Below are 16,081 nucleotides of genomic sequence, written 5' to 3' on the forward strand. Positions count from 1 at the left end.
TGACTAAACTTCTCCATCCACAGGATCCTATTTCTTAAACTTCCTCCACCCCCCATTTCTTAAACTTTTGAGTCTAGAGCTTCTGGCTTCACTTGCTATTTTAGGCAAAAATGTTAAAATAGAGCTCATAATTTCCTATAAAATCTGTCTTGGACATCATGTGTCAATACACAGAGAATATCCTCAATCTTTCAAAAAGGATGCATGATATTCCATCAAAGATGCACCAGAACTGTTCAACCATTCCTTTACTAATAGCCATTTTGTGTTGCTACTCATTTTTGTAGGTGAGAAAACTAAAGCCTTAAGAGATTAAAAGACTTACTCTGTAACATTATATAAATGGCAGAACTAGGATATCTATAAAAATCATAAGATGCCACAGTCCATGCTTAAAAACACTTTATTTTTAACTATTTTAAGCAGTTAAAAAAACACCCATACACCACACTAACCTGTTAAGCAACATGTGACCCATCTACATCAATTTTCAAAATGAAAACACAACTGCAGCTTCCATCTCCCCTCCCTTACTCTATCAGCAGCTCCTGCCGTGAGAAGACAGAACATGACTTTCACATGACATTCCAATACATGATTTTATACTCTTCATCATATAATTTGAATCCACAGGAATATATTATTGTGCAAAAACAGTAACATTGTTTACTATATGACAACAATGCCTACATGCCAGCTGCTAATCAAAATACCTTATTACATGCATTAATTAATCATTCACCCACCCCCAATTATCTTGTGAGGTGGGCAACTACTATTCCATTTCATTAAAAAAGTGAAACACAAATTAAGTTTAAATAAGGTGCCCACAGATACACAGTATGTTTTACATAAATTGTATATTGTACATAACTTCTGCAACTTTCTCAGCATTTTTGATGTATCTATATTGAATGAAGTAACTTCAGCTCTTTCATAGTCACTTCCCAAAGTACCAAAAACAACCTTTTTTCTGTTGATGGACATTTAGGCTTTGCCCAATATTACTACCTAAACAATACTGCAATGAATGGTATAACAATGAACAATTTTATACAAATGTCCCTCCCTACATGAAATTCTTCTAGGGTTTATCCAGGAATAGAACTGTTGGTGGTATGCACATCATAAGATTTTGCAGACTGCCTGGCACAGGAGCTATTACAATTTCCACTCCCACAGCAGTGAGTTCCCACTCTTCTACATACGAACCCATGCTAGGGCTCGTAAAACTTGTCATCTTGAGAAGTATGAGAAGAATTTCCTGTGCTTTCTTCTCCATACATGTCTTTGTGTGGGGTGTCTATCAGCGAGGCAAGGGTCAACCACATTGAACAACTGATTCAAAGACACTCCAATATCTACTCCTCTCTGGGAGTCCGAGCACTCTGGCTCTCCTCAGCCCCAACTTCGGTTCTTTCTAGGCAGCAAAAGAAAGCAAGGCAGGGTTCAAAAAAGCCTACATGTTTTCCAGGCCAGAATGGACAAGAACTGGTGGCTGACACTGTCAGTAATTATCACCTGGAGCCACATGGCATAGAACCACCTACCACTGGTGCTAACTAGTGCACCTGTGGGTGACCTTCAGTCAACACTGTACTCAGGGCCCCTTCAAAACACTCCAGATCCTGACTAAGCTGAACTAAATTCAGTTCCATATTCCTTAACAGAAGTAATTTTGTACAAAGTCTTTGTATGGCAGGCAGGTAAATAAGCACCCAACCCGGCCTCCAGAGTGCCCTGTCTGGCTGTAGTAGTAGGTCTAACTCTTGGAAACCTGGACAACATGTAGCAGAGTAAGAAACAGGCACCAAGAGAAGTGGGGCCAGGGAGAGCGCTTACATAGACAAGGGTTAGGGATGACAAAGGTTAGCCTTGATGGATGAGGACCTTGGCTAGCATGGATATGGCCTATACTCGTGGTGAAAGGAGACAGAACAAGTCAGGCCAGTCCAGGGGTGTTCAGAGGTGGGCAATTAAGTTAAATCCAACACTGACTGCACCAAAATTGTTGAGTGGTTAGCTGCAAGTAGTTACTCTTCTTCTTTTAGCTAATCTGTATTTACTAATATTTCTATAATAACCATATATTACTGATATAATTAAAATTATTTAAAAATTTAGGTTATAAAACAGACTCCATCAATATAATCCCCAAATATTAAAGGCTTACCTCAGTATAGAGGGATTTGTTTTTACTTCTTTGTACACCTGAAAATTTGGTTTGAATGTTTAGAAGTGAGTATATCTCACTATAAAAATGGCTCTAGAACACCCCTATTGGGGCAGGAACTCTGTGAAGTGACAGTGGCACAAGGAGTTGGGGGGTGGTGAAAATATGGACAGAAAGGGGGTATCTCCTCATTTGTGGCACCAGATTTGAAGCTGAAGCCGAGTTGGAGCTGCAGCTCTGTGAAGGGCTCTGATTCTAGAGATCAGCTACCTAAGCCAGAGCCTTTGCACACCAAGCCCTCTTTCTACAATCCTAGGAATCAGGGAGCTTAATTAATTTTACATGCCAGAAAACAGATGCAGATGTTCAGCAACTTGTTCAAGACTATCCTGCCAAGAAAAGGCACACTGAGACTGGAACCCAGATCTTATAATTCCAAGGCCCTTCCCATGACCCTGGGCCCTCAGAACATGAGACTCTGACCCGTGTCCAGACACTTCCAGAGCCAGTTTTTGGCACTATACCAGTGATGGGACATTTGATTCCACACCATGGGCAGCTGCTGCTGTAATAAAAGGATGAAGAGCCAGGATTACCAAACCTTACTGAGTAGAAAGCCGAATGGGGGCCAGAACACAAACATATATATCTGATCCTTCTCCCTGCCCTCTATTCCATGTGACATCACCACATGGTGTCAAAAGTCTTCATTTTCAAATGCCCACAACCGACCAGACAGGATAAGATTACTTATACTCTACTGAAAGGACATTTTCCAGGTTGGTTTCTTCTCACTACAAGAAATGGTCTGCTCCACCAGTGTGCCCTGATTCAAAGCAGTAAAATGTAGTTTGAGATGGTCCTCTACTATCAAGTGAGATATTTATTCTTATATTCATGTGAGCTCTTCAATAATCAGAAGCAATTACTACTTACACAAATTTTAGAAAAATCACTCCTTTACCTTTATGCCACTGAGCTATTTCTTTTTGTTTCAAGTCAAGTTGGCAAGTGAGATGGAGGTGCCTCCCCCACCAGGCCCCCTTTTCTCCAGAGGGCATCAGTTATGTGCACTGGTACATTTGGGTTGAACCCAATGCCAGCACCGAATCCAGTATGTGAAGAAAGCTACATAAGGTTAGAGGGTCCCAACAGTGTGCACAAGTTAGAAATGCAAGCAAGCACAATAATTAAACGTTTGTAACTGTTGAAAGCTGGAGGCCTTACAAAAATTCAGACTCTGTGAGGGAAGAGGAGAGTGTCCCTTTATTGCAAACCGAGAGCAGAGATAACTGCATAAAAATTTCTCAGCTATATAATTTCACTGAGTCCTTGGGTCTGTGGTTAACCTTATAAGTGTAATTCAGATTCAGACCCCATCACTCAACTCAAAACTGTCCAAAGGCTCCCTACCTCCCTTTGAGGAAGCTTTAGAGCTAGTGGGGACCCATGATACATGGCCTGGCCCACTACCTTGCTGGGGCTCTATCTTCTGCTGGCTCACTCCACTCCAGCCCAGGAGTGCCATCCTCCAAGGACACCAGACAAGATTCCACCTCCTGTGCCTGGATCTAGAGACCCAAAGGGTCCATGCCCTAACCTCCTTCAGGTATTTGCTCAAGTTTCGCTTTCTCAGTTGAAGTCCTCCCTAACCAGCCTACTTAAAATCGCAACCCACCTCCTAATCCAGCACTGCCTCTCACTCTTCTCTGATTAATTTTGTCTACAATATATATCACCATCTGAAGTACTATATAATTCATTTGTTTATTGTCTATAAAGATCCAAGAGGGCAGATCTTTTGTCTGTTCTGGTCACTGCTGGGTCTCTAGCACAACAGTGTCTGGCATATGGGAGGTGATCACATTTCTGTTGAACAGATGGCCCACTGTTGCCCATGCAGATTGTGGGGTGGAGACAGTAACAGGGCACTGGGAGAGCCCCATTCTCCCAGTGATTGAGTCTAACTCTGCTCTCCTCCATAAGCTGCTGAGACAACTCTATAACCGTGGCAGATATCCAAATTGAGATGAGGGACAAAGCTGAACTCTCAGGAAGCATTTGGGGGTGACCAGGAGTCCGTGGGCTGCTGCTGCTGCTACTTATAAGGTCAAACAGTAGATCTACTATCACAGGATTCAACTGGCCCCTTCCCACCAGCCACAGCCCATTATATCACAGATATTCTGTCAAACCACAAAGGGCAATGGTATCTGCTTTTAGACTTATTACCTGACTGGGGGCTCCAGGTCACTGGGCAAAGGCCACTTCTGGGGCTCGAGCCTCCAGAAGGGCTCCAAAGAACAGGTTGCTGTTCTTCCCCAGCATCACACTCCCCAGCAGGTAAGAAAGGGGATGCCCTGAGTTTCTGAATCCTCAGAATCTGCACCAGATTTGAAAATAGAAAGGGCTAGACCCTTTGTGAAGGTTTTCCCCATGCTTCCCATAATTAAGGGTTCTCCAGCAGGTGTGCTAGGAACCCATTCTCCCACTGTCAGACCCCAAGCTAATCTCTAATATGGTTTTTCATATGCCGAGCCAAATTTGAAGACCACCTGAAGGTCTTCCCACACTCTCTGCATTTGAAGGGCCTCTCTCGAGTATGAAATCTCTTGTGGCTAATGAGCTGTGAGCTTTTGTTAAAAGTTTTCCCACAGGTACTACACTTATGGCACTTTTTCCCAATGGGTATGTTCTGGAGTCCAGTGATCCTGGAGCTCTGGTCACAAGCTTCCTCAGAATCTTCAAGGGGCTTCTCCCCACTTGTTTTTAATTCCTGTAAACTCACCCCTGCATCCTGGCAGGAAGACAACCCAGCCAGGCTGCATTCAGACTGTGCCACTCTGGTGTGTTTTCTCTGATGAATGCAGAGGGTATGTCTTCCAATGAAATCCTTCCCACACCACTGACATTTAAAAGGTCTCTCTTTCGTGTGGATTCTCTGATGATTAACAAGGCGATGTTTCCTATCATAAGATTTCCCACACAGATTACATTTATAGCGCTTCTCTCCACTGTGTATCCCCTTATGATCTAAAAGACTTCTTTTACGTGTAAAAGTTTTTCCACATTCTTGGCACCAAAAAGGTTTCTCACCAGTGAGGATTTGTGGCTGCAGATTTGGCATGTTTCCACTTTCACGGTACTCATATTGTTTTTCCAAAGAGTGAATCCTTTGATGACGGGAGAGGTTAGAACTCCATCTGAAAGCTTTCCCACATTCTCTGCACTTATAAGGCTTCTCTCTGGTGTGAATTCTCTGATGGATGAGGAGGAATGAGTGATTACGGAAGGCTTTGCCACACTGGCTACATTTGTAGGCTTCCTCTGTGGTATGACTGCTCTGAGGAACTTGGAGAACTCTGTCCTGACTAAACGATGGCCCATCTTCAGGTTTTCTCTGAATGGCATGCTGCTTCTTATGAGCAATAAAGGCTGACCGATGGGTAAACTCTTTTTCACATTCACTACATCTGTATGGCTTCTCGCCTGTGTGAATTCTCTGATGATCAATGAGAGATTTCTTTCGAGTAAAAGTTTTCCCACACTGCTGACAGGGAAAAGCTTTCTCTGTAGCAGGGGCATTCTGGGGCTGACTGCAACTGGAGGTCTGTCTGAAGTCTTCTCTACATATATCTCGATCACAGAACTTTTCTTCCTGGTGCATTCTCATGTGACGAGTAAAGTTTGATCTCCACCTAAAGGTTTTCCGACATTTGGTACATTTATAAGGTTTCTCCTGAGTGTGGACCCTTTGATGTTCAACAACATATGATTTACAGTGGAAGGATTTCCTACACTGGCTGCAGTCAAAGGGTTTCTCCCCTCTTTGGTCTCTCAAATGATGATCAAATCCTGAGCCATAGGTGAGAGCTTCCTCATACTGATTAGACTCAAGAAATTTCTGCTTAGTATGGGTTTCCTGGTGTAGGCGGTAGGCAGACATGCGTCGGAAAGCCTTGTCACATAAACTACATTTATAAGGTTTCACTCCAGTGTGAATCTTTTCATGTCGCACACAGTTTGAGCTCCACCTGAAGGCTTTCCCACACACCCTGCATTTAAATGGTTTCTCTTGAGTGTGAAGTCTCTGATGACATGCAAGATGAGAGCTGTGACTGAAGGTCCTCCCACAGTCACTGCACTTATACGATGTCGCCACCATATGAAGATTCTGCCCATGTTGATGATGTGAACTAAGGCTGAAATCTTTCCCACATGCATCCTTCACATTTGCTTTTAGTCCAGCATGAATTCTCTGATGTAAGCTAAATCCACCAACTATGCGCCTGAGCCCTTTCCCATATTCCTTGTAGTCATAGTGGTATGAACTCCCTCTGAAGTGTCTGCCACAGCCATGTTTAAGGGATCGCTTTCTTCTGGGAACTCTCAAACATGTGCCGTGTTTTAAATTACAACTAGTACTTCTTCCTGATTCTTCAGATTCTTTTTCTCTCCTGTGACTGAAATTGGTCTCTTCTTTCTTAACTCTTACTTGTATGGGGTTTCCATATTGTTCCTTTAGCCTGCTCTTCAGTTCAAAAGATTCTCTGAGTCCCATTCCCTCAGGAACACTCATCACCCAAGATTCTGATGGCATAGCTAAGGTTTCTCCTTCTTCCAGAGGTTCATGTTTTAAGAACTTGCTTGTTTTAATCTGCAGCTCACCTCCTGAAACAAAATAAAACACAAGACAATGTACTCTATTCTATACTTGGAACTGCAGAAAGCACCAAAGCACAGAAAAAAAAAGAAAAAAAAAAAAAAAAAGCCAAGTTCTTGGGTGGTGAAGCTTCTGCTTAACTGCCAATATCTTTATCAAATAGTCCAGGAAGGCAAAACATGGAAGAGTGTTCCAGATGATAGGGAAGGGAGGAGGAAAAGGAAGGTGGGCACAGTAGCTAAACATGCAGAAATCACATCCATTTGAAAAACAGCATTGATAAGTGTATGTTAAACAGTAATAAAGGGAAGAGGAATAATGGTAAGAGGATAAAAGGCTCCCAAGAACCCAGGGGAGGGGCTCCATGGAGGACTGGCTGAAGGAATTGGAAGTCAAACCTATCGCAGGGGCAATGAAGAGAAGCAGGAGTGCGATTAGGGTTCTTCAAAGAGCATGAAGGGATGAGCATGGGGTATGGGCCAAGGGCCAGAAGGAGTACAGCACAGGATTGAGGAAGAGCCTTACTGAATGGAAAAGAGTGCAACAATGAAGCCCTACAGTGGGCAAGAACAGTTACTAAAATGGTTTCTGGGAAAGGGGTAGGGTCAGAAACAAACATCTAATAGGCCAGTCTGGAGAGGAGAAGCCCAGAAGCCCAGCACTCTTTAGCAACACTGTTAAGGATCTTCCTTCTAGCAAACAAAGAAGTTATGTTCCCTGTGACTTACTTGGTATAAAAGACCTTAAGAAAGAGAAGAATAGATGTGAGAGGAGTAAGATCCAGAGGTTCTCTGAAACTCACCTGCGGGGGCAACACCTGGATTCCCCTTAGGCTGAGCTCCCTGGACATTCAGACCCCATGGCTCCCTTGCCTCCAACCAGGAAATCAGAACAGGTTTGGTGAATGGTCCCACTGCAAAAAAGGAGGGGATGGGATGAGATGGAAGGGTGATAAATCATACATAACTATTCTTCAGGACCCTCTCAGGACTGAGGTCCTGGCAAGGACAAGGGAAAGGCCAGGGAGGCTAGTGGGGGGAAGCCAGACAGGAGGCCTAGACAGCCATTTCCAACAGCTCTGAGCATGACAAAACAGGCTGAAAGAAGTCACAGGGAAAAGGATCACTAGGATTCTCTGGAGGTGGGAGCCACATGACACCTCAATCAGTTAAATCAACCAATACAATTTGGATGTCTAACTAGGAACTTGACACACATGATTTTTAATCATTGTAATAATCCAGCAAACAGGCATCATTATCACCATGTTTTAAGAAAGACTAGGTGATAAAGCCAGGGTGAAAGTTCAAGTCAGGTCCCTGTCTCGACACTGTAATAAAAAGTGAGAATGTAGAAGTAAAAATGGATAGAAGCATGGGGGTATTAATGCCTTACCCAGAGAAACCACATTCCTGTAATTCTCCAGCATCACATCTCTGTACAAATTCCTCTGAGCAGGGTCCAGCCATCCCCACTCATCCTGGGAGAAGGTAACCTCCACGTCCTTAAAAGTCACAGCTTCCTGAAAAACACAGTCCTATGACTGAGAGTCAGTCTACAGATCCTGGCTTTTAGGAGAGGGCAGTGGAAGGGAGCAGGCTCTGAGTGAGCAGAGGATTGATGTGGTAAGAGTGAAAGTGAGAGCATCACCCAGCAGAAGAGCTCTGAGTTCAAGGGGATAATCTGGTCTCTAGGACCTGGTCACATCCAGAGACACAGAAATTCAAGATAGGGGGAGCCTCACTGACTCCATTAGGCAACAATGCTGGGATATCATGAAGGACCAAAGTTCTTATGACTCACCTGAGCCTGAGATGTCAATGGGTCTCCTGGGCACACCTCTCTCTGGGAAAGGGCAGGCACCTGGGGAACAGGAGGCTCTGAAGGAGAAGAAAGAACCATGAGAGAAGGTAGCCCAGTTCTTGGCACCCCACTGAGGAGGTCCATTCCTCCCCCACATAGAGGAATCCTAGGCCTAGGAGCAGGTATGGACTATTGTTAAATACCCATTTCACATTTCCCCAGAGTCCACTGAGGGTTAGGGAATGAGGAGTAGGGGGTGCAATGGGAGGAGGAGCTAGTTAGACATGGGTTACAGCAGGGTAAAAAGGACACAGAGCTAAGCACCAACTGAAAGGGATTCTCATGAGAGGACAGATGGTGAAATGACAACACTACTTTGGGATTTGTGGCATACAGCTTGAGCTTGATGGCAAGTACCGGATTGGCCAGCCAGGAAGTCACACACTCCTATTTCATAGGGAGGCTCCAGGTGGTCCCCAAGAGTAGAGCCGCTCCTGAGAGGAGAAGCAGAGGGCCATATCTGTGAGGCTCGCAGGGCTCCTGTACCCATCCAACGTACATCTGGGCTCTGGGCAAGGGCTGGATCCTGGAGGGAAGAAAATGTTGTGAGAGGATCCCCATGGGAATCATAAAGCAGACTCAGAGGAGACCACATTAAGGGCATTAAGGGCAGGGATCCAGGAAAGGGCAAGACAGGCCCTTCATTACCTACAGCAGAGGAGAAAATCCAGGGAGGACCCTCTCACCCCTTAGTCTCCCTGGGCTCTAGTGTGGGCCATGAGGGAGACACAGGGAGCCAGATTCCAGCTACAACATAGGAAAGCACCCAGCAAGGCACTGCTGTTAGGCTTCAGGTGCTACAGTGACACATCCCCACTAGCCCCTCAGGCCCCACCCTGGTCTAGAACTTAGAAATTAGAGAGAAGAAATTTATCCCTGAGTTAAAATGATAATGGCTCCCCACAGAGATGCAGACAGATAACATCTACCAAGTATTAGGCAATGCTGTAGGTACTACTAACCAGTGACCCCCAAGAATTAGGACAGCTCCCAGTGTAAATCTGACTGAGATTAACACTGCCAGAGAGGCAATGCTACTTGTGAGAGTCAGCCATGGAATCACAGAAGAGAAAGTCTCAGGTACAAAAAATGGCAGTGACCATCCAGAGACCTAGAAAGAGGCAGTCTTTGCCCTGGGACTTCAAATGGTTCTAGTCTCTGAGGCAAGGCTATCCCTGATGTAGAAATGAGTACTGAAAGCTTACAGGGAAAGAACTTTTAAGTTTTTTCTGGTCCCGTGACTGAAACTGGTCTCTTCTTTCTTAACTTTCTTAACACTGATTTGGATGATTAGCCTGGGGCCATGACACATGTGACACCAAGCTACAGACTAAAGATGATGAACCTGTTCCTCCCAAACCCTACCAAAAAGAGAATAAAGAAACATACAAAGATGGAAGCAGACAGAGTTTAGGAAAATTTCTCAGAACCTTGTTGCTCAATGCTGATAAACCACAGGGTGTTTATGCAATTTTATGTGCATCTTGAGCCATTCTGTTCATTTTTCAGAATTTGGGAGGTGTTCGTCCAGCCCATTCTGTTTTCTAATTTTTTTTTTTTTTTTTAGCTTTTATTTATTTATTTGTCAGAGAGAGCAAGAGCACAAGCAGGGGGAATGGCAGGCAGAGGGAAAGGGGAAAAGCAGGCTCCCCATTGAGCAAGGAGCCCGATGTGGAACTCGATCCCATAGCTTTGGGATCGTGGCCTGAGCCAAAGGCAGATGCTTAACTGACGGAGCCACCTAGGTGTCCCTGTTTTCTAATTTCTAACCAGCTTTCAACCAGGTCCTGTATCCCCATCAGGTATTTTCAAACCTTACATCTAGCTCTAAATGAGTCAAATGTAATTAAGCCACAATTTTGTACCTACTATGTACCTTATTTGCTTTAATCAGTGATTTTTCAATCCTTTTGAACATTTGGTGTTTTGGTAAAAATGATAAAATGCTCTTTTAGATTTTTTAAAATAGTAACCAGTGTTAAGCAAAAAGGTTTTCTTTTTTAATAGTCATAACCTGCATTGATATATTATCATTTACTGCTGGTAGATGTTCAGTCAAATGTGTTACTTAATTTGATATTATATTTGAGAGAAAAGTATGTCGAATATGTTCCACATATTTTTATTGAAAAAAAATTTTAAAGAAGCCTATAAAAATAATAGACGCTCTTAAGAAAAAACAAAAAACAAATCTCCAAAGCTATAAGAAGCACTGAGAAACTCACTTGTGTTGGGCAGAAGGAGCAGAGAGAGCTCACTTTAAGTGACTGGCTGCTTTACCACCAGCTCTGGGGGAGTCAGCTGTTTCCCAGTGCTAAGGGTGGGGCTGGGCACATGGTGGGAATTCAAATATACACTGAATAAATTCTCATTGTTAGATCAGTTTTGCATATACTTTTCAATAATCTGAGAATCTGGGAGAATGTGAGCAACGCTTGAACAATGAGGCTGTGAAATAAAGTCTTCCAATTTCTTGGCCCTGGGCTATCCCTCAATACTCTTCTTACCCCTGACCCCTGCACAGAACAAATCGTCAAAAGAAATAAGGAAGATGTTGTGAGTGCACTGCATTTATAGGTCTTACCATGTACTCAGAAGCCAGGAGTCCTGACTAACAGCAAGAGAGACATTCCTCCCACTTAACAAACAGGTCAATATCAAGTCAAATTAGATATATGGAGATGGACTGGCATAACGTAAGTCACTGTGTCCAAAAGCTCATTACTGATATCTACAGATACTTGCTGACCCTCTTACTGGAGCCAACTGCCCTCTGGGAAGGTGGGAAGGGCTGCCAGCTCAAAGGTCCTCCGCTCAGGGTCTAGTTCTCAGCTGCTCAGGTGCTGTGGGAATGAGAAGGGATGACATTCCCTGCCTTCCTCAATGTTGAAGGTTCAGAGACCCAACCCACCCACTCTAAATGAGCTGGCTAGCTGACAGGCAGAGTTCACTGGGCACTGCACACTTGTGCACACTCACCCGCCATGGTGTCCCATTGATGTCCCTCTGCAGCTCTTCAAGCAGGGCCACAGCTTCCCCACCACTCTCAGGGTGATGGAGCTGCACCCAGGTCCGGAGCTCCCCAGGCAGGATGCTCAGGAATTGCTCCAGCACCAACAGCTCCAGGATCTGGGCCTTGGAGAGAATGTCAGGCCTCAGCCACCAGCGACAGAGCTCACGGAGCCGGCTGAAAGTCTCTAGGGGCCCAGAAGATTCATGGTAGCGAAGCTGCCTGAAGAGCTGGCGAAACAGTTCCTGGCCAGAACGGTTGAGTGTTTGTGGCCTGGCAGCCTGCACTGAAGTGTATCCCTCATCCTCTTCTTCCTTCTTTATCATCTGAAGACGCCCTCGTTCCCGTGAAGGTTGTGCCTGAGCTGGATGGACAGCATACCACCTGCCTGGGGGCATCACTCCTTCTCAGGCTCTACCCAGCAGAATGTGAACCAGGTCTATGTTAGCTGTGTCGCTGTTGGCACATCAGGAGTAGTTTTTCAGCACTGTAGTGGGCAATGCCATTTGCTGGGATATCAGATGTCACTGTCAAAAGACTAAAATAATCAACATTATTGTTCAGGAGGGATGCAAGAATGATGGTGCAGTTAGATCCTGGTAGCCAGGGCACATGAAGATTTGCACAATCATGCCTGCCAATATTAAGCAGACCAGTGCTACATTGTCACATACTGTGGCAAACTAAGAAAATAACCCAGAATGCGGGAAAACATGTACAAGGCTTGTATGCTAACAATTGCAAATGGCTGATGAAAGAAACCAAAGGTCTAAATAAATGGACGGACCTACTGTATCATATACTGGAAGACTTGACATAATAAAGATGTCAATTCTTCACCAAAAAATCTACAGGTTTGATGCTATTCCTATCAATATCTCAGGAAAGTTTTTCATATTTACAGACAAGATTATTCTAAAATTTATGTGGAAAATAAAGGAATTACAATAACTAAAACAATTTTTAAAAAATAGAGTATGAGGACATCGTCTATTTAATTTCAAGACAAATCAAGACTGTGCATCCAGCAACTGAACTACTAAATACTTACACAAAGAATACAAGAATACTAATTCAAAGAGGTGTTTTAATGTTTACAGCAGCACTGTCCACAATATCCAAATTATGGAAACAGCCTGAGTGTCCATTGACTGATGAACAGATAAAGAATATATGGAATACATATAAATCAAATACTACCCAGCCATCAAAAAGAATGAAATCTCACCATTTGCAACAATGTACATGGAGCTAGAGAATATTAAGTGAAATAAGTTAGCCAGAGAAAGACAAATACCACATGACTTCACTCACACATGAAATTTAAGACACAAAACAAATGAGCAAAAAGGGGTGAAAGGAGGAGAAAGAGAGAGAGGCAAACCAAGAAACAGACTTTTAACTATAGAGAATGAACTGATGGTTAAACCAGAGGGGAGGTGAGTGGGGGGATGGGTGAGATAGGTGATGGGGATTAAGGAGTGCATTTGTGATGAGCACAAGGTGATGGATGGAAGTGTTGAATCACTATACTGGACACCGAAACTAATATAACACTGTATGTTAACAAACTGGAATTTAACTAAAAACTTTAAAAAAAGGGCGCCTGGGTGGCTCAGTTGGTTGGACGACTGCCTTCGGCTCAGGTCATGATCCTGGAGTCCCGGGATCGAGTCCCACATCGGGCTCCCAGCTCCATGGGGAGTCTGCTTCTCCCTCTGACCTTCTCCTCGCTCATGTTCTCTCTCACTGTCTCTCTCTCAAATAAATAAATAAAATCTTTAAAAAAAAAAAAAAATTTAAAAAAAAAAAAAAGAGAGAGACTGTGGTACTGGTGGAAGAAGAGACACATAAACCAGTGGAAAAGAAAAACCTGGGATAGACCAACACAAATATGCCCAACTAATTTGTAATATTAAATGTGACTTAACTAATACTGTAGTATTATATTTAAAAATATCTCAAATAAGCAATTCAAAAACAAAACAAATGCTGATTAGGAATTCCTTAAGTGATTGTGACCCCACCATGTTAAGAACTATAATCTGGACACTACTAATCCAGCTATCTACTACACTGAGTTTCCTCTGTAACTCATCATAATGGAGGCTCTCCAGAGGTTTAAGCCACTTTCAGGAGACATCAGAGTTTAGTGTACAGAGAGGAGAACAACTAAGACTGACCTGGGTTCAAATCCACCTCTCCACTTATTAGCTGTACTGACTTTGGAGGCATCACTTTACCTCTTAAAATCTCTGTGTCCTCATTGTATAAAATGGGGGTGGTTGTGGGGTTTAAGTAAAAAACTACCTGGGCACATCTTGGGCTCAGTGAATGTTTTTCCACATCTACAGTAAAAGTTTATGCTGTAGGCCACACCATTCTACCCTGCAGATGTGCCCAACTGATTTTTCATGAAGGTGCAAAAAGCAATTCAAAGGAGGAAGGATAGTCTTCTCAACAAATACTGATGGGGGAATTGGACATTCATTGGCAAAGTAATGAAAGTCAAGTTAAACCTTACATCTTATAAAACAATCAATTCTAAGTGAATCCCAGACTTAACTATAAAACATAAAACTATACAACTTTTAGAAAAAAGCATGGGAGAAAATCTTTATGATCTAAGCCTAGGCGAAGTCATTAGAATTGACATCAAAAGCATGACTCATAAAAGGGAAAACTGATAAACTAGACCTCATCAAAATGTAAAACTCTGCTCTAGGAAGGCCCTTGTTGAGAGCATCAGAGATAAGCTATAGACTGGAAGATAATATTTATAAGGCACATACCTGACAAAAGGACTAGTATCTGACTATATAAAGAATTCTCAAAACTCAACAGTTAAAAGGACAAACAATCCCATAAGAAAATAGGCAAAAGACATGAAAATAAATACAAATAAGGACATGAAAAAATGTTTAACATAACCAGTCATCAAGAAAATTCACATCATCTTAAAACTACAGTAAAATAATCACTATGTATCTATCAGAATGGCTAAAATAAAAAAGTGATAACACCAAATGCTGTTGAGGATACAAAGAAACCAGATCACTCATTCATTAATAGTAGGAATGTAAATTGTATAGCGACAGTCTGGGAAACAGTCTGGAAGTTTCTTAAAAACTTACCATACAACCTAGCACCTAGACATATATCCCATATGTACCTAGATATATATCCCAGAAAAATTAAAATTTGTGTCCACAGAAAAATTTGTACACTATTGTTCACTGCAGCTTATTCCCCTAAATGGAAACCACCCAGATGTCCTTCAATGGATGAAAAAACAAACTGAGGTACTACTATACTATGGAACACTATTTGCAATATAAAGAATGAGTATATGCAACAACTTGGATACATCTCCAGAGAACAACGATGAATGAAAAGAGCCAACCTGAAAAGGTTTCATAGCCTGTGACTCTATTTATACAACATTCTTGAAATAGCAAAAGTATAGAAATGGACAACAGATTAGTGGTTGCCAGAGTATTAAGGACTGGAGGGCAGAGCAGGAGGTATTACGGTTTTACATAATTAAAAGTAGGACTTCATTTTTGATGTTTGACTGCTGACAGTTTTCAATGTCCACCACTCGTACTTCTCCTTGCCAACATCTGGACAAAGAAATAAGAAAGTCCAAGTGTTCCCTTAGCATTGGCAGGAAGTTCAAAGTACATAAGCCCTGGCTGGGTTGTGTACAAAAGTCCACACGCCACCCCCCCTCTCTAACCATAATAAAAGCCAAAGCTAGTCAACTCTCCTTACTCTCTCAAGCCATTATTCTTTTTACATTTCTACTTAAGTTCATATTGCACTAAAATTATTTTACATGGAAAAACAAGCTTTAGTATCATGACATAATGTCTTAGAAACATTCTTTGATATTCACATTTATTTTTAAGATTTTATTTATTTATTTGACAGAGAGAGAGAGCGCGCGCGCACAAGTGGGCAGAGCAGCAGGCAGAGAGAGAGGGAGGAGCAGGCTTTCCACGGAGCAGCGAGCCTGATGAGGGGCACTATCCCAGGACCCTGACATCATGACCTGAGCTGAAGGCAGACACTTAATGGCTGAGCCACCTAGGCAGCCTGATAGTTACATTTACATTAATGGATATTTCAAAGTCCACTTGAATAAATTTTCTATTATATACCAAATTTTCTATTATATACCAAATCACCTAACAAAAATATATAATGCTAATCTACTTTGATACTGAGATATACTGAATATCTGCTTTGACATATTGAGAGCAGATATTTAGTATCTATTATTACTCCCCTTGAAAATACACTGATTTTTAGAACACACTTAAATCAGTCTTGGTATCTAGTAATAACATTTGAGCCATACCTGAAAATT

General features: G+C 42.6%; 1 protein-coding gene across 2 annotated transcripts; it reads right to left on the bottom strand.

The window, feature by feature from the left end:
• Nucleotides 1-385: 385 nt before the first annotated feature.
• Nucleotides 386-12,403, bottom strand: ZNF445 (zinc finger protein 445). Of its 2 annotated transcripts, none has more exons than XM_059390699.1 (6): nucleotides 11,679-12,403; nucleotides 9,057-9,225; nucleotides 8,640-8,716; nucleotides 8,232-8,358; nucleotides 7,639-7,749; nucleotides 386-6,844 (listed from the first exon to the last, which is right to left on the bottom strand). In XM_059390699.1, exons 1-6 carry the CDS (start codon nucleotides 12,105-12,107, stop codon nucleotides 4,680-4,682), a joined length of 3,078 nt encoding a protein of 1,025 aa, XP_059246682.1. In that variant the 5' UTR covers nucleotides 12,108-12,403; the 3' UTR covers nucleotides 386-4,679. The 2 variants fall into 2 exon arrangements, with proteins under 2 accessions (XP_059246682.1, XP_059246683.1); XM_059390700.1 differs by having other exon boundaries at nucleotides 9,057-9,133; nucleotides 11,679-11,794.
• Between the last annotated feature and the right edge of the window lie 3,678 nt (nucleotides 12,404-16,081).

Source organism: Mustela nigripes, chromosome 2 (assembly GCF_022355385.1).
Source record: "Mustela nigripes isolate SB6536 chromosome 2, MUSNIG.SB6536, whole genome shotgun sequence".
Taxonomy (NCBI): Eukaryota; Metazoa; Chordata; class Mammalia; order Carnivora; family Mustelidae; genus Mustela; species Mustela nigripes.